Source organism: Aythya ferina (genome assembly GCF_964211825.1).
Source record: "Aythya ferina genome assembly, chromosome: 18".
In the NCBI taxonomy this organism is placed as follows: domain Eukaryota; kingdom Metazoa; phylum Chordata; class Aves; order Anseriformes; family Anatidae; genus Aythya; species Aythya ferina.
This window is the reverse complement of record NC_140317.1, coordinates 6,835,771-6,858,893: the sequence shown is the minus strand read 5'-3', so window position 1 is coordinate 6,858,893 and position 23,123 is coordinate 6,835,771. Positions and strand designations below refer to the sequence as shown.

Here is a 23,123-nt window from a genome sequence, read left to right as displayed (position 1 = left end):
GTCCATAACTTATTAGTTAACAAAACAATGGCACAATCAGACAAATGAGCTTGTCCACTTTGTAGTTTCCCCTTTAACAAATTCCAGTGAAAGATGCAGTATCACTTTTCCAGTTGTTGTAATATGATTAAATAGAAACACAAATGATTAAGAAAGATTTGGCATGCTTTATACTTGTACCACTTTGATTTGATACTACTTTGTAGTAAAAATTAAATAAATATAAATATGTTAAATAAATACATTGTAAAAGAACACCCTCACTTCTATCATCAGAGTTCACCATTTCATCCTTTGCACATACTTAATGCTTTGTCACAGCTTTAGGGCCAATGAAAAGAAATACTGCATCTTTTTTAAAAATGGTCTCCTGTGGACATAATTATCCATCTGTACAAATAAAAATGAGGTTCTCTTACAGCTTTCGTCCTCCAATTAAAACACTGTATAGAATTTTCACTGTTCTGTACATCTTCCATTGCTTCTGATTCAGTTTTTTTTTCCCTCAGGATTCATCTTACCTCTGGCTCTGCACCTTGCAACCTTTCTCTGTAAGAAAGGAACACCTGCAGTAGATAAATCATTAGCCTCTCCCCAGCTAAGTTACTTGTTTAGCTCTTTTCTGATACTGTGATTTTTTTTTAAGTCAAGTACTGTTCAAGCTCTTGTGAATACTGGTTGATAATTAAACGAGGTTTATTTTCAAAGTAGGTAAACCTTCAACTTTTTTCAAGTCAATATTGGTTTCAGACCTTCACTGTATCTGCTCAAGTAGGAGGGACTAATTTTCCAGGGTAGTTAGGAATTAAATTGTAGTCTTTTTATAGGTTTTGGATAATTAAAAATTATTCCCTTTACAATCACTGTGGCATGCCTAATGCAGAATGTGGCAGTAGTGCAATGGTAGGTTCTGATGATTTGCTACAACTAAAAGGCTCCTTTTGCAGATCCCAGCCCCTAATAATTACGATACCAATCACTGTGTTTTGATTCTTTGCAGTAAAACAGAAGTTATAAAATCAAGTACGGTATAGGGATACTGGATGATGGTTATACCCATCTTTTGCGCTCCTTTTTCACTGCCTGAAGACCCTTCTTGGGTAACTCTATCACCAGGGTTCATTGCTTTTGGAGCATCTTACTATCTCCTGATCCAGTGCAGGCAGAGTACAAGGCACTTTTTGGATGCTTGGTTTCCTCAAAGAGAAAGAATTCAGCTCTTTGAATTCCCTTTTCCCTGCTAACGGTAGGCCTGTTTCACAGCCTTGTGCTTGGAATGTTGGTCCCAGATTAAGAAAGCTCCATCTCTCTCCTCTCAAACAGTGTCTCCTGCAAGGCTCTTCTGTGCAGAGTCCTGATTATAGTAATGCTGAAACAGTCTTTCTTGGCAGCAGATATGCATAGCTTTGTAGGTGTGTAGGAGGAGGTGAGGGAAGCGAGCTGTGAAGTAACATACAAAATCATCTGGGATGGAGCCCAGGGTGTCCTGCACCTCAGGAGGCAGTTCTCTGTAATGGTGCTTCTGTGAAGACAGAAAGAAGAGGGAAAAGCTAATCCAGAGAGCATGTTCAAAAACCATTTTTTAAATAGGTCTGTCTGTACAAAGTGCATTTTCATGAACAAAGTAACATTTTTTTTTTTACGGTAGACTAATATAGTAAAAAAACATACATATATACACACCTAAAACAAGGTAACATGCAGACTGACAACAATGAACAAATGGAGGGAGAGCTACCGTGTGAAGAAGAAAAAAAAAATTGCAGTGGCTGGAGTTTGCAGGGTGTGTATCCCGAGTACGTATATGCACAGACAAAGTGTTTACCTTGTTTCTCATTGCCCTCAGAAGATCCCGTACTGAGCCTCCTTTATATGATCTGAATTTTCGAAGATCTGCAACATAAAATACAAGATCTCTTTTTGTTTTTCAACACTGTTGTAGCTGCTGGTCTCAAAAATAAGGTGCCTGCAGTCATGTATGGCTACAGACTTGTTCAATATGTAAACATTCAGCCTAATTTGATTACTTTGATGACAAGTAAAGGTCATGCCAAAACTGAGACGCCATCCTTATTCTGCTGTCCCTTCAACCTGGAACAACAGCATGCAACTCCTTTCCATTATGACAAACTCTCTCTTACCTGTCTGAAGAGGAACAGTGATGTGCTCTCTCCAGTCCATTTTCACCACCTCTCTTCCACCTCTTTCTAATTGCTTGACTATTAAACCATCTAACGATTCTTTCTCTATCCGGTCACTAACATCCTAGAAGAGACATTCACGTTACTTTTAGTTGTATTTCCAATGCTTCTAGCCAGTTGCAACCTGTCCCAGTAGCAGAGCTTTCCTTCTACCTCACTTCATGACAAAGTACAATACAATGCATTATGCTTGGGATTGGGGTACAAAACCTTCTCTGATGATATGTATCACTATCTACCAAAGCTTTTTTTAAAAAAAAAAATCATAGAATAGAAAAAGACTGAAAGGAACCTCAAGTCCTCAGCTGCTAACCACCCCCTGGACACCCACTGCACATATTTACCACAGCAGTCTACCCTGTTCTTAAAAACAGGGAAGGTGTTCTGCACTGTACCATCTCAAACATGTGCAAAGTAAAGAGAAACTGAATTCAGGATCTTAAGAATGACTACAGGCCTCCTTAAAACTAGAAGGATAAAAATGGTCAAGACAAACCTGAAAAAAATGGAGCTGTTTTTCCAAACTCCAAAAGAAGGGGTGTTTTAGCACACAGCTGGCAGATGGACGTTTCTGAGGGTCCATGTTTATCATTTGTTCTATTAAATCACGAGCAACTATGTCTTCTGCAAGGAAAAGAGTGATAATTCAATGTAGGGAATGCTAATGTTCTGTGTTGTTAGAAGATCATTGTTTGCTACTTCCTCCTATACAATCCTGAACACTAGCTCTACTGCCCTTGTAGATAATCTGGGCGAGCAACAGAAAGCTTTGAATCAGTGCGCTATGAAGATCAAAGGTCACCTCTTTCCCACCTTTTAAATACATGGTAATAGCACTACAGTCAAGCTTTCAGGGCTCTTCTTTTTTACAGCTGGGATGCTTTCAGATACTAATTAATTCCAAGACCTTTACTTAAGGACTACAGCCTTCACCACTGCCACGTTGGTTTCACTGTGGGTCACTGTTCTACTATCTCTATTGCAATTTTAGCACCCACTGAAAGGTCAGTAGCACTTCATGTTTACCATGCATTTCTTACCGTGGCTCCCTGCATTCAAACACTCGAGGCTGTATGCACCCAGCAGAATGTTGGCTTGTCGCTGTAGAGATTTGCCAAAGGGATGGCTACCTTCAGATACCACGTAATAGAAGACACAGCCAGCTGAAAAGATGTCCACGGTGTATGTCTGCAAATAAATGACCTTTAAGAGCAACATTTTTTTTGTCCTGACAACTTTGAGCCTCATCATAGGGGTGGTTATTTTGCATTTGAGTGCAGAATAAAACTTTTCAGATTCACATTTTGCTATATAAAATTCATAAAAATTATAGGGGGAAGGGACATTGTTAAATTAATTGGAAGCCTGCAAGAATGCTGAGACTTCCAGCATTACACATCTTAAGGTTTGACCAACAACGTGCCACCTGCTGGTTGTGCTGCCTTTTCCCAGGGAAGCCTGAAGGAAAGAAAACACTTACAGGGTTCTCTTTGCAGTCTTCACTCAGCATCTCAGGGGCAATCCACCCTTCAGTTCCTGGCACACCTGACCGACGGCTAAAGCTGTGTCTGCCCACTGCTAGCTTCTTGCACAGGCCAAAGTCTGAAATCATAGCTTTGACCTTCCCATGGGCATTAGGCATCGAGATGAGGATGTTATGGGGCTTCAGGTCCCTGTGAACTATTACAAACACCCATTTATCCACTCCAGGCAATCCCAAAAACATATGTAAACTTTATTTACTGTTTGTTATATCTATGTCCTAACCTCAAACTAATGTCACTGGTAGAGGCTCATCACTTATTTTTAAATTCCATTACCAGCAGTCATTATGTTTTATAGTTCTATTCAAAAAAATGCAGCACACTGAACAAATGGTAATGACTAGCCTTACTAGGCCAATGCAGTGGAATTCTACAGGAGAGGGTAAGTGTCAAAGTAGTGTTAGGACAGAAACTATTGCTTGCTGCCAGCCATAGGTGGAGCCTTTCCACAGATTAAATGAGCAAGCCCTCAGCATCAGACCATTTTCTTTTTTTTTTTTTTTGGCTAGGAAACTGGGGCATTCTATGCAACACTGAACCCTGAGGCATTCTTACCAATACTAAGGGAGTGCAGATAAGCAAGGCCAGCTGTTGTCTGTTGCAGGAGGGTGATGGGTTGCAAGCCATGGTGACTGAAGGCCTTCTGCTCAACATACTGTATAAGATGACAGAAAAACAGAAGAGTCAGCCACGACATTGCTTATCAGTAGCCTCTGCACGGACACTAAGTATATGCAAAAAAACATAAATTCAAAGTGGGAAAATTGCAGGCAGTCTAACGCTAGATGATAACACACATGCAAAAGCTTTTCTTGCCTGAAGGTGATGAGCTCTAAAACATCATTCAGAGCTAGAATTCTGTATATAGCACCATGCCTCCAGAAGCATTTTGGGGGTCTTCAAAGTCCTGATGGAGAGGGAGGATGACTAGAATGGAGTCCTTCACAAGAAGGATACTAAAGGACAACAACTTCTGCCTTTAGGTCAGTACAGGGTTGGGAAGATAGTCCTGAAGGTTTAAGACCATCCCCCTTGTAGGAATGTGTAACTTTCTGAGGTGATGGTGACAATAACTGGGACATCTGCTGCAGGCACTTCAACAATTTAAGACTACGGGAAAACTGAAGGTCTTCCAGCGAGAAGACCAAAACATTATTTAGGTTTGCAAGTGACTCATCACCTCCTGTAAAGTGGCAGCACACAGCTCGATAGCTATGTACTGAAACTGCCGGTCTTTCTCTGTGCAGAAATAGCGGATCACGTTAGGATGCTCATCTGACTCCCGCAGCAGCTGCACTTCACGGTCTGCAAAGCTGAAGCATTCAGGAAGAATTCTTTTCACTGCAACATCACGGTTATCAAATGTCCCCCTGTGGACAGGAAAGCCATATCAACCTTTTAGACAAAGGCTGATGTAGACCAAGAAGGTACAAAGCGGATGACAACAGAAGACATTTTACAGAGGCATATCAAAGCGTTTCTCATGCAGGAAAGTGATACCTTTGGTCATTAAACATATCAAAGAGAAGTAATTCCGCTAGAGAAGAAATATTGCATGAAAATATTACACACACACACAAAATACTTTTAAAGAAAGTATTTTTGTTCAAAATAGGTGTATTAAAAAAGATAAAAGAATGACCCCAATGCAATGATACATTAATCAGTCTATTATTCAATACTGAATACATGTATTATCTCCTACCTGTAAACAATTGTTCCTTCGGCTCCATGTCCTAGTACATCTTTTGGGTTAAATGAAATCTTGCCAACCACCACTCTGTTTGCATCATCATCTGAACAAAAACAAGAGGATTGTTTTAGAACGGATCAAGCCAGCCTTGTACAACTGGGCATCCTTTGGGGCCAGTACGTAAAAATCTTTTTGCTCATGTTTAAATTGACAACACATTTGATCAAAAGAAATTAACAGCTGCATTTTGGTACTCATGCTGAGCAGGCACATACTTGTGTGTGACTCAACACAGAGATTCAAACTTACTCTGTACAGAACACCCTAACTACCTGTAGGTCTGAAAAGATCATGTCTCAAACAGTGTAAGAGACTAAGGGATCTCAGCAGATAAACTTTCTAAGAAGTTTATGTTTTGTTCAATTCAGGAAATGCAGATTGACAGGAAGTGAGCTTACTAGTAGCTTCCCTGCATAGTCTTTGAAGGGCCTAAAGAGAACACACTAGCAGACCGCACTGCATAATCCTTACTTCTGGTTTCTAGCTGATACATATTATTTAAATGACCCTCTACCTGAAATGGCTGCAGGTTATAAGAATATACCCTCGTAGACCACATAAATCCCTCAGGTAGCAATTATGAACTGGATGTTCTTCTAAAGCAAATACTTCTCAAACAAAGTGAGGGATGAAACACCTGCACAGTGTTTTGTGAGTGGTCAGACTAAGTTAGGATGATGGTCTTTTTAGCTGTCTGATGCACTAAGTAGTACCATCAATAAGGACAGAGTGGGGAAATACAGACCCAATAAAGGCACTAGAACTACTTTACCCCCCTCTTCTTGCTCAGTGGAAAGGCAGCTCCCAACATCAGAGGTGGAGATGCTGGAATATGCAGAATGGTTTGATGCTCTGGGGGACATATTCGGTGTGCTGGTAGCTGAACTCTCTGTCCGTCCGTAGGAGGTGTCTAAGAAATCTGTTTCTGGAGGTAGGTCACTGGGAGCATGAAAGGGCAGCTTCTGTTGCTGCAAGAGCTGTATCTTCTCTTCCAGCTGATGCTGTCTCTGTTGTTGCTGATGTACACTCTGAAAGAGGATCTCAGTTCCATAAGTGAAGGAGTGAAGTTTCTCACAGACATGTCACAAAAGGGAGCACTATAGCCATTAGGGTAGATAGATCCAAAAGGTAGGGAAAATTTTGCTTGTTATTATACTATTAGCTAAGTAGCCTATGGAATGAAAGGGACTTTCCCTCACGTTTTCAATTTCATTCTGAACTTTCATAGCAAACCGAGGAATCACACAGGTTGGTTAATATTGCAAAAGCTGACTCATTAGGCTGACTGGGTGTCTTTCAATCACAGAAGGATAAAGGCTTTGATCCAAAAGCCAGAAAACCTGATAGTGGTTCAGATGAGGAAGGGGGGAATGAAGCCAGTGATTAACATTAAGATCATGTACATGGAAAATAGTAACATGAGAAACTGAACTGGTGGAATTAAAAAAAAAAAATCTCTGGAGTTGGCACATATGCCAGAGAAATCGCTGTTATACCAGATATATAGCCTTTGTTTCCCCCCTGCATATCTGGGGCTTAAAAATAAGAAAAAAAAATGTAGTGCATTATTTCCTAACTCCTGTGTCACCTGTTGGGGTTAGCTGCCAAATACTACTGACTGCCAAAACTGAAAAGCCCCCCAAACTAAGTCAGTATTACCATCGGATAGGTGATGATAAAAGCCACCCAGCCGATGAGCAGGAAAGTGCTGAGAATGATGGTGGCCATGTCTTTCAACATAGAGTCCACAGGAGCCTCTGGCCGAGCAATAGGCCGAGCAAGTTTCTCCTCAATGTCCTTTGGAACAGCAGGAGGCAATTCTGTTGTGGAACCTTCCACTATATCAATAACCTATGAGGAAGAGATAGCTCTGTTAGCTCAAAAACCTCCATAAGCAGTAGATGATTTATATGCTAGGCTTTCTGGCTAGATCACTTCTAATAATTTATAAATTTATAATTATATAATAATTATTATACATTTAAAATAATAATTTATAGCCCTACCAAAAAGAGTTTTGCATGTGGAAAAAAAACATCTGAAAGCCCTAATTCTGAAATAAGAATGACACCTCATGATATCACTGATTCTACATGCAAGGTACATGAAAATCTGCCACAAGCAATGTGAAGTAATTTCATATAGCTTTTCTTCTGAGTCTCTCCACAACCTCTATTCTTCTATATTATTTAATCATCCAGTAAGATGATTATTCTCATCACAAACCTCTTCAATAGTGGCTTTATCAGAGTCAGCTGGAATCACATTTTCAGGCCTCTTGGGTAAATTGCTTGGGAATTTCGCCAGGATCTTTGTAGGGGCAGATAATGGTGTTTCGTGGTGCCCTTTAAATAAAACACATTTGTTGAAATAAGAAATTGTCCCTCTTCAAGGAAGAGGGCCTTGATTTCAGCATCTTTGCTTAAGAGCATACACAAAGTTGATTTTCAAAAGACTTGAGAACATCACAGTCCAAGAGCTTGCATTAAAACATTTTTCCCCCTGTTCCACCCCTGCAGTCACAGGTATTGTGAAGAACTGCCTGTTAGGGCACTGACGATGGATTTGGTTCCTGAGCTCGCTGTGACCATGCCAGGAACACATTACAATGCCTCCTAGCTGTCTCTCTCTCAAGTTAGTTTTACTTTGTGATGTGGCCTTGAAGCAAAGATCGTGTTTGAGATCTGAAATAGTTCTGAAGGGCATGAGTCATATTGCATAAGAAGGAAGGAAGAATCAATCCAGCACTTAGCTACAATTGCTCTTCACGCTCCTTTGGCTCATGCTAACCAAGTAAGTGAGAAGAAGGAGAAGCAACTGTGCTCCCAGCTTTTCCAATTGGAGTGCCTTAATCCCTCATTTGTGAAATGAGGAAGACACGAACACCCAATCTTTATAATGAGAATTAAAGTAATATGCACAATAAAATCCAAAAGAAACATAATATAGTATGTACAACAATGTTCACCGTAAATTATCTATACCCCTCTCCGGATGAGGAGGCAAATAAATAAACTTCCCACACACTGAGCTGAACACTCCTCATCCTGTAAACTGAATAAAGCAGACGCCTTGGAAAAAACAGTAAGCAGATATCTGCTTAATGCATATTCCAAAGGGGATGAATTAACAATGATTACTAGAATGTAGTAATTGCCTCGGTTTAGGCAGTCATTGTGATTTTGATTTACAGAAGTAGAAAAACAGCTCTTAGGCCTGGGTTAGAAGTGTCCACGAGATGGCAATGTGAACTTGCCTGACAAGCAGACAAGCGCTAAGAGAGGGACCTCATAATATACCTATTAAAAGCCAGTCGTTCCAGTAGTTGAGTTTGGTCTTTTCTTTCAGTCTGCCTGAAAACTTCAAATCCGTACTGGGGGCGATAACACACTCGCCAGTGTCTTCAATTGTGACTCCTTCTGTTTTTGGACCCTCTAGTAAGGGTATAGCACTGCCACGGGGCTAGAAAGAGAGACCATTGCTATAATTAATGACGCACTGTTTCTCTGTAATATTTAAGTAGGCAAATAAGTAGAAAAAAATGGAAGGTCAAAATTAGTGGGCAAGCAAAAACTCCCAGCAGCAAAGTCACCATAAGTAAATACTGCTGTTACGCCCTCAGCAAATGCTTCAACAGCCTTGGACATTAGACCTAACTTACATGTTGCCTAGGCGATGAGATTACTCTCTCTTTTTAGAAAAGTGAAACAGGAGTTTTGTTTCCTACCTGGATAGTCACTGAAAAAAATAACTATGGTGCAGTTTCCTATCAAAAGGGAGTTATTTTGATTATAAAAATAAATAAAATTTTTAAAAAGCCATTTTAACAGTAACCACAATACATCAACAGTACTGCATAGCTACCTCTGGTCCACTCCTGCTAAGCTCATCTGGCACAATTCCCGATGATCTACAGTCACGTCTTTGCAGCATTTGAAATGACTTTGGAAATACAGTCATGCATTCTAAATGCTTACTGTTGTTTCATGAAGTACTCAATTTGCCATGCATTTATTGATAGCAATCTGCAATTTAAAAACTAATTGCTGTAGACCTACAGTCTTCCGTGTTTTATTTTCTATTTTAATAAGGATCATCCCTTTTCAGATATTGGAACAAACTTCATCGGTACAGGTCCACCTTATACTGCATAACAGTTTGTCTTCCATTACAAGACAGAATGATAGGGTTATAAAATCATTTTACTTAGGAAAGTGTATCATGCTTTCACAACAGAAGTCTCAGAATTCCAGATGTAATCAAAATATCCCTTTTTTTAGATACACTGAAGATACTTCTCATAGAAGTAAGCTCACTATTTGTGTGTTTATTGGACTTTACAATAATTCTGTACATTTTGATGAACATATGTTCTACTGTCTGCTCTCACTCAAAATAGAGTTCATTTCAACTCCTTTGTAACTCAGAACAATACAAATTCTGTAAAGACACTTTTCAGCAGATATCATTCAACTCTTGAAGCTCCCAACTTACCATGACCGCTACTCCTTCATGCACCATTGATGGTGATGCATACAAACTTGTGGAGTACTTCCCTACATATAGAGTTGGTCTGGAAAAAAACAAAAACAATACATGTTAGAAAGAAATAGGTGACAGTTTTACCATCTTAGCTAGGTTGCCAAGGTTAAAACCCTGGCAACACAATCCTACAAAACTAATGCATGAATTTCTAAAATCATCAACATCTAGTTCTTAAAAACAATGAATTCATAAACTTAAATGCTGCTGTATGATCAAGCCATTTGTTTTAATTATGAAAGCATTATTAGTTGTCATTACTCATATAACTCATGTCCTATTCTTTATTATTCAACAGCTGACATTTGCCAAAATGTTTTGCACCTAAATGAAAAATTACATTATAAACTACATTTTTAAAAAGCATTATAAAAAATACATTTATAGTTCATTATAAAAATTATATTATAATCTACATTATTAAAATATTCTTTTATTAAGTAAACACAGAACGTCTGATAAAAAAATTAATAAACATTTGCTAAATTTTTCATTGTTTTTTTGTCTCTGTCTTTAGATAGTGAAAGATGAAAAATGATATACAATGACTGCTAGAGAGCTAGGCTGCTGACAAAACCCTGACAAATAGCAAAAACAACAGGAATATTCATGCTCACGTTAGTTTGCTCTTGGTCTCTGTTTCCTTTGGGAAAGGATATTTCCACTTGGTAATGTGTCCAACCTCCCCAGACATGAATGTCAAGTATCGCAGAGTTTCTATCCCCACATTTGTGTGCATAACTTTCCGTAATCCTTCACGTTGCCAGATGTAAAAAGCTACCACAGGAGAAGCGTAATTCTGAATCCACAGCACATCCCCAGACTCACTGTCTACAGTCACCACCAGCCCATCTCCATTAGACACAAAGTGGGACATTTCTGCAATATACAAATAAGATAGAGATCGTCTGGATTGTTGCTTACATGCAACTTTAATACAAATTAACAGTTCAAGCCTTACATTAACTGTGGAGCTCACTACATCTTCTATTGCAAATGAAGAGCTGTCAAGTTATGCCAATAAAAGTTCAATTTTGTCAGACCAGCAGGAAAACCACATTTATTTAGCTCATCTGTTCAGCATGTACAACAGCAAGGATTTGTAGATCTCACTGCTGTAAACGTACAGATTAATTTACATACAAATCATGCCTTTGCTACATGCTGAAAAGGGAGCTTTCATGGGTGACTGAGAGGTCTCACAAATGGCTGAAAGCTCTTCCATAGTTTGTTCAGTGTCCAGATTCAGGAGACTCAGTGCCCGTAAAGATGTAACCCTGCAGAGCTGTTCTGTGCCCAGTACCTGTGATAGCAAATGGGCAGTCCAAACAGACTTTTGATTAACCTTACTTTTTGATTACTTACCATCCTATGGTAACTTACTCATTATAGAAAAGAATACAAATATTTTTTTTCTGTATGCAATGTCCATGGCCAATACGTGAACAAAAATTACAAAAATTAAATTCTTACTGTATTTTATGTCTTCATCGGGCATAGTAGCTGCATAATCAAAATAGGTGGCATTCCATCTCAGCTCCTTCTTCTTGGTGTCATACATTGTGATCGTGTACTCTGTTAAAAAATATACAGTCTGTGAAGCAAAAAAACCTATGAGAGAATAGAATCAATCACCTCAAACGTGAGACACTCTTCAAAAAAGCACACATCGCTTACTGCTCTCTGCATTTCATTTTCCCAACACTTCGGTAAATAACCACTTAATAGTTGTTAAAGACAATACCTAATCCACTCATATACTGATCTACAGCAATCTCAGAACAAGCCCTGCAGGCAGTTACTGCCCACGTCGCCATCATTTTATTTTTACTGCACAGCTTCTTCTGATGTACTTTGTTTTACTTAAAATTTCCAAACCCTGCTTTCTAAAATACAGCATTACTGTGTAACTGAACTATCACACTTAGGAATATTTAAATAATACATTAATATAGAGATTAAAGTCTATATGATTCATTCCTTCTTACTAGTCAACATCTATACATGGGTTCTTGGTCTTAAATACTGTAATTTCAGCCAATAAATATGCTGTTATCTCCATTTTCCTTGAACATTTTTTATGAAAGCTGTATGCTACACAGCAGACTTGGGTTCATAGCTGATAGTGGAATGCATTGTTAAATAAAATATAAATGCCACTTACTCAACAACAAAAATAATGGATCATGACTACTCCCAAATTTAAAAAAGCAGTGTCTTTCCACAGCCATGAAGAGTTAAAAAAATACTGTGTACAGTCTAAAATCGTAATTTACTGAGGAGATTCTAAGAAATAAACTTGAAAACTTGGACTGATAGGAAAGTCAATTATTATGATCCTAAACTTTAAAAACAAAACAAAAATAAAGTAAACATATTATCTTCTGAGCTGCAGAAAAAAAAAGCATATGACCTGTTCTCCCAAGATACAGTAGGGATGTTGATGGGCAAAGACTTTCTGCAAATGAAGAAGTCAAGGTCTGCTGTTTCTCCCCAGTCATGAGGTCAATCACGTACCAAATATCCTGCTTTTTACCTGAAATTATAATTTAAGCTGTGTTACCATTTGGTTGGAATATTGTACTCCCAATTAAGTTTTTCATTCCTCTTTTTTCCTTAGCAGGCTCATGAGCTTAATATGAGTAAGGCATTTTTAATAAAACAACTTCTTAGTCAGGCTTAGTTTCATCATTTAGCACTGCTGGCCAATTCCAAATATTGATGAGAACAACTAAATACAGTATTTAGAACAGTCAGTACTATTGGCTAACATACTTTTTCACATTAATAATATCTAAGAGAATTCTAAGTGTAAAAAATCCTAGAAGCTAGTAGAGGAGACTGAGGTGCTGCTGTTGAAGGACAGTAGATAGAAGAAATGATGAGGGCCTACACATTCCAAATTGATTAAGGACTATAATCCTAACAACACATTCAACACTATGTGAGAGCCACAACCTTGAATAATTCTCTGATAAGTCTGCGACTCTAACATATATGCGTCCAGCACAGAAGCTCAGATAGACATTTTTCACCCCTTTCCCGGACCAACACAAAGCAGAGAACCACAAGTTGGTATTGTCCCTTCAGACTGAAATACTAAGTTCATCCTGATCCTTCACACATCTATTGTCATAAGCAATAACTGCCCTTCCTCGTCCCTTCTTCCAAATCCATCTGCAATTAGAATGAGTCAGGACAAGTAAGCTACAAATTTGCTGTTATCTATACAGTGAACCCACTGTATCTCAGATAATGGAACGCGTCTAACCCTGTTGCAACGGGATTTCTAACATAATGATAATTGTACTATAAGCAGTCAATGACATTTATAAGCATAACTTTCTAAGTAGAAATCACTTTTTGTTGAGAGATAGCATATAAAGAAACAAACAAAAAATCATACAGGCTATTCCCTGCTTAGAAAAGTTATTCTCTCCTTCAGGAAAAGTATTTGTTTTTTAATCTTCACACAGCAATTCAATTTATATTCAATCGATTTTCTATCATCAGAAACATTCACAAAAAACTACAATTAATACCCAAAATAAAACTTTTCCACGCAGTCTGCCTGGGAGTCTCTATGTTTTATGGTCACTGAATATGCTACAATCTAAAAAAAGATTTAATTTGAGCTCACCCATGTAAAGGATCCCATCTGAACTGCGACATGGAGATGCCTGCACCAGCTCTGGGATGGTAAAGGGAAGTTTCTGGAGGGAAAAGGGGGACGACAATAAAAAAATATTTATATTGCTGTGATAGTCTGCTTTTGTTCATAGAAAAGGGTGGCCAGAAAAGTTCAGAAACCTCAAACAACAGTTTTTTTATTCTTTGCTTGCATTATTGCAGTTCCCTGAGAATGCAAAATTTCAGGTCAAAACCCTACTCTGAAAACCCAGAACAGACGAAGTCTCTCCCAAACAGTTTACAACAGGAGAAACGCATGTGGAATGAACTACTTGCAGCAGAGAGGTTTGGATGCCAAGACTCTGTGGTTTTAAGGTCTACCATCATCACTTAAAAGCTCTCTAGGCTTCAACGTACTGTGGTTTAATTGCCTCAACTATAACGGGTATAAAATGTTTCTCCACAGTAACAACTATAAAGGCCAGATATCTTCATACAAATGAAACTGTTGAGAGAGTGAAGCATGAATCTCTGCCCACAGTGTTATTGAGATATTGCCAAGCATGTATTGTGCTTACAGAACGGGGGAAGACCCTTTACTAAGTTTTAACAGACTTTGAGTGGGATGAGGTCACAAGAGTAACAGACAAGCTACATCAGTAACAAAGACCAGTCCTTGGCAAAGTTGACTTAAATTCAGTGAAATTATTGCACTCTTCTTTATTATTTTTTATAATGGTGATTCCAATCAAAAATTTGATTACTTCAGTTCAAAAATGAAGGAAATTAACAGAATAAAGGAAACTTAGTAATTCAAATGGATTGCTGCTTCCTGGATTCACAGAGCAAAAGAACCAAGACTCATTTTGCAAGTTATGATTTGGCTGTACTGGGAGGAGGTAGAGTGGTGAGTAAATACTAAAATATTTAACAATATTGAAGTTCTTAAAGGAAATCACAGTAGCTGCCAGAGAAAAGAAAATAGTGGGAAGCCAAACATTTTATCTGAGTTTCATCACAAGGTTTAAAAATAAAAGTCCAACATTAGCTAACATCTGTGGGTTACATGGATTGGTGAGTATTTAGGAAAGGGTCAGCATTTTTGTCTGCTCACTATACCTTATAGAGACATCTTCTAAAGGTGTCAGCAAAGAGTAAATATTAATCCTGGCTTTTAGCAGATGGTTCTAGAAGATTTAAAATTTGGGTGAAAGAGACATACCCAATTTGTATTGTTCTGGGCACACCTTTCCCATGAGGTTGTACAGAGATCATACAGCGTTTAAATAATACCAGAGAAATGTTATTTGTCATCATCATTATTTTAGCAAGTTTCAAAACCAACAATATTGGCAATGATTTCCTGATAGTCACAAGAAAGGTGACATTTCACTCTTAGAAAGCACATTATCACTCTGCAAAGGTGCTAGCAAAAGAACATAGAGGCACTGTCATGCTAAAAACCTGTATCGTAACACTGGGACATACAACAGATGGGTTTTGGTGTGATCACGCTTCTCCAAGAAACTGGTAGAATTCCATTAAATAATATAAAACCAAATGGCCTTTATAGTACTGTCAAGAAAGCAGAATGTTTCCTTGGGGACTTATCCTTCTTGTGAATCTGATTGGGGCACTTGTCTAAAAACTGTGAGAAAATTTCTAACATATACTTACAGTCAAGCCTTCATTATTTTTGCCACCAAGTGTATACAAACTGCCATCATTTGGGTCTGGAAGAAACGCTGGCCTAGGATTTAAACAGCAATTATAAATGATTTAAAAAAAAAACAACAATAATACTGTGTTTCTCAAAGAACAGGAAAGCAACTATGGTCAGAAGCTCATCTAACATTAGAGAAGTTCATCTAACATTATACGTTTTGACTTTGTATTATTCATTTTTTGAAGTTTCATTTTTTAACTGTGAAAATGAAAAAAAAAAAAAAAGAGGTTTCAGAACTGATATAACATAGCATTACTAACACTTGTGAAAATTCAAAGATCCATATGTGGCAGACAATCACCTGGTTGAAAGCTTTTAAACAAGATCTATATGCTTATAAATTGTCACAGAATTTATGAAGAAGAAAAAAAAAGAAACAAGAAACAAAGAAACAAACATAAACAAAAATCAGAGCATAAGGAAGGCAAGGAACAATAAAAGGATTGCCAAAACGCAGTAAATTTAAGAGGGAAAGGCAAGCCTCCACGCAAATTACCAAAAATAAATGAATAAATACCCCAAACCAAAATCAAAACCAAATTCAAAAACAAAACCACAAAAAAGAAAGAATTTTACCACCGACTACAGAGACAAAATTAAAGCCTCGAATTAAATGCAATACTGCTATGCTGAAGGAACTACTCTGAAGTAGTAGCTTGAGGGTTTCATTTGAAGATTCTGGTAGTGGTCGTGGTTGGCGTTTCCTGTGCTTCACTAGTTTTAGTCTTTTATTTGAAGAAAACAAGAAGCACAAAACCTAAAGATCACTCCCTATTTGTTTCCGTCATTTTCAAAGCTGCTCAGTTAAGCTTCTGGCATAGTTATCACACTTCATCTCTAAACTTGATCAAGGTCTTGAGAGAACAATCTGCAGACAGGATGTTTCATCTCAGTGTTATAGAAGTAAGAGAATTGCATGTAGCTAATTATACATAAAGAGCAGTATCTGCTCTTTAAACTTAAAGGTTCACTTATGCAAGGCATGCCACCTTCCCATAGTTTTGGTTCAAATTAAACTACATTTCAAGATGTTAGTGAAAAACAAACAAGCAATAAATGAGAGCAAGGAAACAGACTTACTCTTCCACGTGTATTGGCACCTGTAGTACAGGATCTGCATAAACAACAAAGGAAAAGTCATAATACTGGCAATTCAGTTCCTTCATCTCACTAGACTTTTCCACACTACTCCCCAGCTACCCATGGGAGCAGAGTTGGAGAAGGTCAGTACTATACTGTATCCCAAGTCTCCTTACTTCTCTCCTGGACAGAGCTCATCATCTGTAGGAGCCACCTGTATTCACGGTAACAACATTCCTGCTCTCAGCATGCGTATGTGATCTCTGGGCACTGGCTGCCCAGGAGGTAGCTCACCATAATTTGCAGCAACTGCTGTTATCGTACAGGCTTCAACAACCTATTTTACTTCAAAACAAGCTACAGCTAATGGAAGATTGCGGAGACTCTGAGAACAGATACAAAAATAGGCATGTTGATATTTTCATAACAGAAGGCCAACCTAATGCTTTTTTAATCTGTATTTTCCAAACTTTTGCTACTTTGTGTCTCAGGTATCTAGTTTATTACCAGGCATGTAAATCTATGGCTTTTAGCCAACACCGTTTAATATAAAATGAAACATACAAACTGAAAGCCTAGTTGTACACATACTGAAATCAGTGAGGTGACTGCCAATGACTTAAAAGCCAGGCTCCGATGCAAGTCAGAAAAACCTAGTTCCACTTCCTACTCCAAGTGAAAACTGCCACGATCAGCATGTCATTGAAAATAAAGACAGAAGTTGGCCAAGGGCTAGATAAAATTACTTTAAAACTAATTTTTTCACTTAAATAAATCTCCCCACTAAAATGTCTCCAAGAATCTGTATTACATAAAAATCAAAAGATATGGAAACAATCTCACAGTAGTTGGCATTTGAACCATCAGAAACACAGCTCAGCTTTCATCAACAAAAGGAAGATACAAAACTGGAACTGACAGTATTAAATCTAAATCTTCATATATTAAAAGATAATTAAGAACAGTAAATCTGATCTTAATGTAAATTGATGGCACCTAAAAATTACTATCGGAGGCCTCAAAAAATCCTGAAACATGGGATTTTCAACCCTGATGCCAAAACCATGGAAGTGACCGGACTTGTAAGACATACTCTAGAATTAGCAAGACAAATGTCTGCATTTATTTATGGGTATATTGGCAGAAAGTAACTCAGAAGTCAAGAGGGTGCAATGTTATCTTCACTTCTTCACAGGGCAAATCAAACCATTATAATAAAATAACTCTAAGTAAGAAGATTAAAGATGATCAAACCAACAAATTCTGTTTTTTCACCTGTTCTGTCTCTGTGCAAACATTATGCTGCAACAGGAAGGAAATAAGAATAAAACCAATGATGTTGTGAGTCTTCGATAAGGAAATTGGCACAGATTCTGTACAGCTTGAGTGTACTGCAGTATTTGCAGAGCTCAGCAAGACAAGAACATGAAATTTGTGATTCATTTTATGGGTCTTTTAAGTCTCTGCCACTCTGCAGTGTATTACACCACACAATGACCTAGGAGTGTGTCCCTTCATTTTTATAAAACTGATTTAAAAAAAATGTAAGAAAGCCCTACCTAAACATAGCTCTAGCAGCAATGCAGCTAAAAGCAGTAATAGTCACCAAAGATTCACAGACAATTTCAGACAGAAAGTACAATATAAGGAATAACAGTGGATCTATTTTTATCAATTTATTTTTACAACAGTAAACACTCTCACAGCAGCTCCATTCAAAGCTTGTATATATTTGTTTCTTTTTAAGCCTATGAAATGTCCTAGAGTCATCCTTAAAGGTGTCAGAATAAACTACCCAAAAACATATTAAGCTTCTGGGAACAACCCAGTCAGCTGGAGAGAGCTGTGCTCTACACTGGCACTGAATCATACATACCATGCCCAGCAAACCCACTGCAAAATTATTATCACAGCTGCCACTGCTCATTGATGTAAGATGGGAATGATATGTAAGTGTACAGCTCCACATTATATCATAAACACCATTTAATTTATTGAGAACAGAAACAAACATCAGACAGGCTTAGGAGTAACTAACACTCAAACCCAGAAGCCAAGTGATTCATCATTATGGACCTGTCCCTGCAGATCACACTACTTAGCCAAACCTTTATTCCACTGTACTACATCAAGCAATTCATTCCTGTCCCTTGTGTGAAGAAACTGCTTTCAGGATATGCTGGGAGGACCCAAGCTTGCAGTTGATCGTATGCCAAATATTTCTCGGCATTTGCGTCAAGTATTCCATGACCTTTAGGAGATGCAACACAAACGGTCACTTACAACATCCACTACTAAAGAAATGCAAGCTAGAAAAAAGCATTAGATGGCTGCTGTATACAGCGCTTAGGCTCTGGAGTTGAGCTGCTAGGTTGAACTACTGCAAGCCAGTATCCAGAAGCCCAGAAGAACCCAACTAAAAGAAGAACGAGATGTTAAAGACCACAGGCTAGAGCTTCTATAATCATAAGTGCTTCACGGGAAGTGAAAAGCTCCCAGTTTTCTGACGGAAACAGCAGCAGAAATCAGCAGAAAATGTCACCTGCCTCAGTTAAAGTAAGATTTAATGCAAATGCTATAGGTGTTCCTAAAGGCAAAAACCAAATAAACTATGCAAGTCTCTTACTGAATACTTTGAGAGTTTCACTGGGTAAAAAATAAACTGTTGCCTGTGGTGATGATGCCTACTGCTAGACAATTGCGTCAACAAATGTGCTTAAGCAACTTCGTCCTATCTACAAGCATCTCCTCAAACGATCATTTGTGATAACAAAGCTGCACAACTTGCTTTTGAAGTGCTAACTGGCTGCATATACATTTTATTTATTTTTTTATAAGTGCAGATTTTCTCAAAAATTACTTTTTAGCCAGCCTAGGGAAAGCAAGAGATAGCTTCTTGCCCAAAGTACTCTTAGAAATCTTTACATTTATTTTTAATAATCAGTACTGCCTGAATAAACAGTACTAGCTGAATCAATCTCCAAATTTTCTAACTGCACTGTTACTGGCATAACACAACACACTCTCTACAGTAGAACAGGACAGAATGTGACCTTTTCAAACTTTTTAATATTTCTTTTTTTTTCAAAGAACATTCAGAGAAATCTGAACAAGTACAAGAAATATCAAAAGGTAAATCACGTCTTCTTGCAACTGGTCCTAGATAATCCATGACATTTGCAGGAGAATCTGGTTACTAATGTCCTACGACTCCCTCCCTGCACTCAAAATACCATGAATAAAAGCTAAATATTTTTGTACAAATATCTTGATTTCACTTAGTTTTCAAAGACTGGGCAATCTACTTTTACAAAAGTAAGTGCTCCACTCTGATCCAACTGTTTCAAATGTTCTGTCATTTTATTGAAGACATAGCACTGTAATAGTGAAGGAATACACACATACATGTGAAACGCATTTGCAGTAAGTTTTTTACCCCAACCTTTTATTTCTGAAAGCCATTGGAAAAATGTCACTCACAGCAATTGCATCAATAGATGCAATATCCTACACTTCTGTTAACAATGCCAGAGATCCCACAAACGATCCCATTCCAACTCCTGTAATGAGTTTTTCTGAAGCACTTGCATATCAGAGTGCACAAAAGAAAGACTTAAGTCCTAAGCTGTTTGGTGAGTGCCATACAGAAGCATCATGCTCACAAAAAGTCCTTATTTTTTTCTTTTGTATCGTGTCTTCAGTATCAAGAACAGTGCTTGAGTGAAAAAAAATCTTACTTTTACTTGTCTTCTCAGTAACTGAAATCTGATTTAGCAGCAATGACAAAGATGTAGATGGAATAGATTAAGTTGTTACTATGAAGCAGCAGAAAAATTCTGCAGTATTTACTGGCATGTGAGACAGAACACTGATTATTCTGATGGCTTCCTGCAACATGTAAGTGTTGTATATCATAGAATCATAGAATCTCAGAATCATTCAGGAAAAGACCTGTAAGACCATCTAGCCTAACCCTTAACCTAGTACTGTTAGGAAGCATTTAGTATCAAATACATAATCCTGATTCACTTCCATCAAAGAGGCAATTCACAGTGGATGAACATAAACAGAGTGAGGGGTATTTTTTTGAAGTTACAGAAATTCTCTTTTCACTAGTAGCACTATCCACCTGTAAATGGCTGTGGAAAGCCATTTCTCTATATCCTTAGCTGCTGGGGTGAAGCAAATTTTCTCATTTTCTTAACACTTTCATTATCTTGAACTAAGGTTGTAGCTCTACAAAGATACTCTGAAGACAGACAATGAACTCTTTGCATTCACTTTCATGTGGTCTGGGACATAGTCCAATTTTACTTCAAAGTTTGTTTTGAAATAAGAATTCACTCAGAGATAAAAGAGGATCTTGTGAGGTTAATTTACTGCTGTCAAGTCATATAACAGTTCTTGTATGCTTGAACACAGACTAGTGAAAAAACATCCTGAATCATCTTAGAACTGAGGTCACCTGCTTCACAATGAGTCAACTGGAAAAGGTTCTTGCACAAGTCGGAGGACTGAGGCCTTATCTTCTATTCAACAGCTCAGCGCTCAAGTGTTAACACGCTGAGACTGGAAGCACATCCTGCTTGCAAAGTTTCCGTGAACTGCAGTTCCCTGTAATTAGGCAAGTCATTCTAATTGGCTTGATCTGTTCCAATACCAACAATGATAATAACCACTGAACAAAGCAGTATGTATTCTGCATCTAAACAAAAACTTTATCACAAAGAAAACATGATAAAACTGTGATATAAATACATCTGCCTCTTCCTTAAGCTCAAATCCTTATATTCAAATCCTACAATTCAATACACATGAGCTTTAGCTTTCTGATCTGGTAATGCACACGAGTCAACAAGCACATGCATTTGTAAAGTTATCACCATTGATACTCTTCAGCAAATTTAGCAAAACTAATTACTACCCCCCACACAGAGAATTCAATGGCATGAGGATAATAAAACTACTATTAGAAAGACTGCTGAAACCTATCCTTGTCATTGCAGAACTTCAAAGTCATTATTCTTTAAGAACTAAAAAGCTTCCAATTTTACACATTAATAAAAAGATCTGTAAAATAAATTTGGATGAAAAAAATAATAGGACTGATTCTAGATAATAAAGATTTATTCTACAACTCTAACACTATACTCACAAGTAAAGCAGCTATTAGAAACCTGTTGGCCTAATGTCTATCCAGTAATTTAGGCAATTTTGAGGCTAAGTTATAATTCACTGAACATTTTGACCTGGGCAAGCAGATGTCCCTAGACAGTTTTGGTTGCATCATGACCAGAAACTATTTTTGCCTTTATTACTTGCTTGTGGGTGGGCAGAAGTATGTGATACATTCCAGATTATTCTGAAATAATTCTAACCCATATTTTGCATACACATGGAAAAAAGCCATATATACAATTTTTGAAACTGTAACTGCAATACTAAACGTATCTTTGCCTTTTTTTCCATATTTCACAAATACGTGACAAGATAAATCTGCCCTTTAACCAAGTCAAGAACAAGTCTTTTTTAATGCACAAGATAGAGCTGTACATTCTCGTCGCTATAATGCGTCCCTAAGAAGACCATACAAACCCAATGACTGGAAAGGAGAAGTGGGGGATTCTGAAAGAGCAAGCGAGTAAGTTGCTGCCCCACTGGAATGAGCTGGAAAAAACGGTTTCCTGATCTGAGGCCCTACCATAAGATCTGGGCTAACGGGCCAATTTAAAATCATGTCATCTTTGCTTGCTGTTGAAATTACAGAAGTTGAGGTTAGAGATACTAACTAACCACACTCTGGAATATGTTGGAAAGAGAACCCTTCTACAGTCATTTTGACAATCGTTATTAATTTACAGCAATGCACAGATATTTCTTCCCAGCTGGGAATAACCACTGTTATCGGAGCAAGACCTACAGATCTCAGACTAGTCCTTTAAAATTTACCTGTTGGGTATCGTTAATACATACAGTCTTTATATCTTTGCCTTATCGTGACTAGTCCACTGCAGTCCAGAGGTCACAAGTAAGGTATTAGAAATCAGAACCTTTTAAATCAACTTTTGTCATTGATTGTTTTATTACTACAGAGAACTGAATGTCATAACAATTTCTGCTGGCTCTAAATCTACCAGCATTAGTTACCTGGCCACCAAAACGCCCTCAGAGCTGTCAGATTGTAGGACACACAGAAGCCAACAGGAAATAAAGGCACAAAGCATTCTCAACAAGTAGGTCCAGAATCTCCCTACATATACAATCTCCCTACATGTGTAGGGAACACAGTTTTATTTCTGAACTACGAGAGTCCTATTATTAACTGAACCAATTTTTTGCCTGCTTTATGGGGAGTACAAGTAATCAAACTGCCTTTCTTGCCAGCACTACTCAAAGGTAGGAAAACCAAACATGTTATTGTGGTGATAACCAGTGGCTCATTTACTCTGCATACCTAAGATAAGTTTCAGTGTTAAATTAAAACAAACCATACATGGCAGGATCTTCATGTTTGTTTAAGTACTGCCTGATAATGAACACCACCTTGGTTTTTCTCCCAAACTAAATAAAATGCATAATAATTGTCCTTTGTTAAATACCTGGCTGCTTAAGTGCAGTGATAAAACCTTTCTTCCTGACAAAGGCCT

At 37.8% G+C, this 23,123-nt stretch overlaps 2 protein-coding genes across 3 annotated transcripts in view; one reads left to right on the top strand and one right to left on the bottom strand.

Moving 5' to 3' along the window:
- ZNF207 (zinc finger protein 207) overlaps positions 1 to 707 on the top strand; it is a 34,595-nt gene extending 33,888 nt beyond the window's left edge. For both annotated transcript variants that reach the window (XR_014684499.1, XR_014684500.1), the window contains exon 16: positions 510 to 707. The gene's annotated coding sequence lies outside the window, so the exon portion shown is untranslated. The remainder of the gene's footprint in view (positions 1 to 509) is intronic.
- ERN1 (endoplasmic reticulum to nucleus signaling 1) overlaps positions 561 to 23,123 on the bottom strand; it is a 35,918-nt gene continuing 13,355 nt past the window's right edge. The window contains exons 3-22 of the mRNA XM_084491894.1: positions 16,477 to 16,510; positions 15,348 to 15,420; positions 13,681 to 13,753; positions 12,454 to 12,576; positions 11,514 to 11,615; positions 10,658 to 10,919; positions 9,993 to 10,071; positions 8,798 to 8,960; positions 7,725 to 7,843; positions 7,158 to 7,349; positions 6,271 to 6,526; positions 5,451 to 5,541; positions 4,926 to 5,115; positions 4,301 to 4,400; positions 3,682 to 3,881; positions 3,242 to 3,389; positions 2,698 to 2,825; positions 2,142 to 2,265; positions 1,826 to 1,893; positions 561 to 1,522 (exon numbers count right to left, since the gene is read on the bottom strand). Coding sequence (XP_084348020.1) covers positions 1,316 to 1,522; positions 1,826 to 1,893; positions 2,142 to 2,265; positions 2,698 to 2,825; positions 3,242 to 3,389; positions 3,682 to 3,881; positions 4,301 to 4,400; positions 4,926 to 5,115; positions 5,451 to 5,541; positions 6,271 to 6,526; positions 7,158 to 7,349; positions 7,725 to 7,843; positions 8,798 to 8,960; positions 9,993 to 10,071; positions 10,658 to 10,919; positions 11,514 to 11,615; positions 12,454 to 12,576; positions 13,681 to 13,753; positions 15,348 to 15,420; positions 16,477 to 16,510 — 2,732 coding nt within the window. The 3' untranslated portion in view covers positions 561 to 1,315. The remainder of the gene's footprint in view (positions 1,523 to 1,825; positions 1,894 to 2,141; positions 2,266 to 2,697; positions 2,826 to 3,241; positions 3,390 to 3,681; positions 3,882 to 4,300; positions 4,401 to 4,925; positions 5,116 to 5,450; positions 5,542 to 6,270; positions 6,527 to 7,157; positions 7,350 to 7,724; positions 7,844 to 8,797; positions 8,961 to 9,992; positions 10,072 to 10,657; positions 10,920 to 11,513; positions 11,616 to 12,453; positions 12,577 to 13,680; positions 13,754 to 15,347; positions 15,421 to 16,476; positions 16,511 to 23,123) is intronic.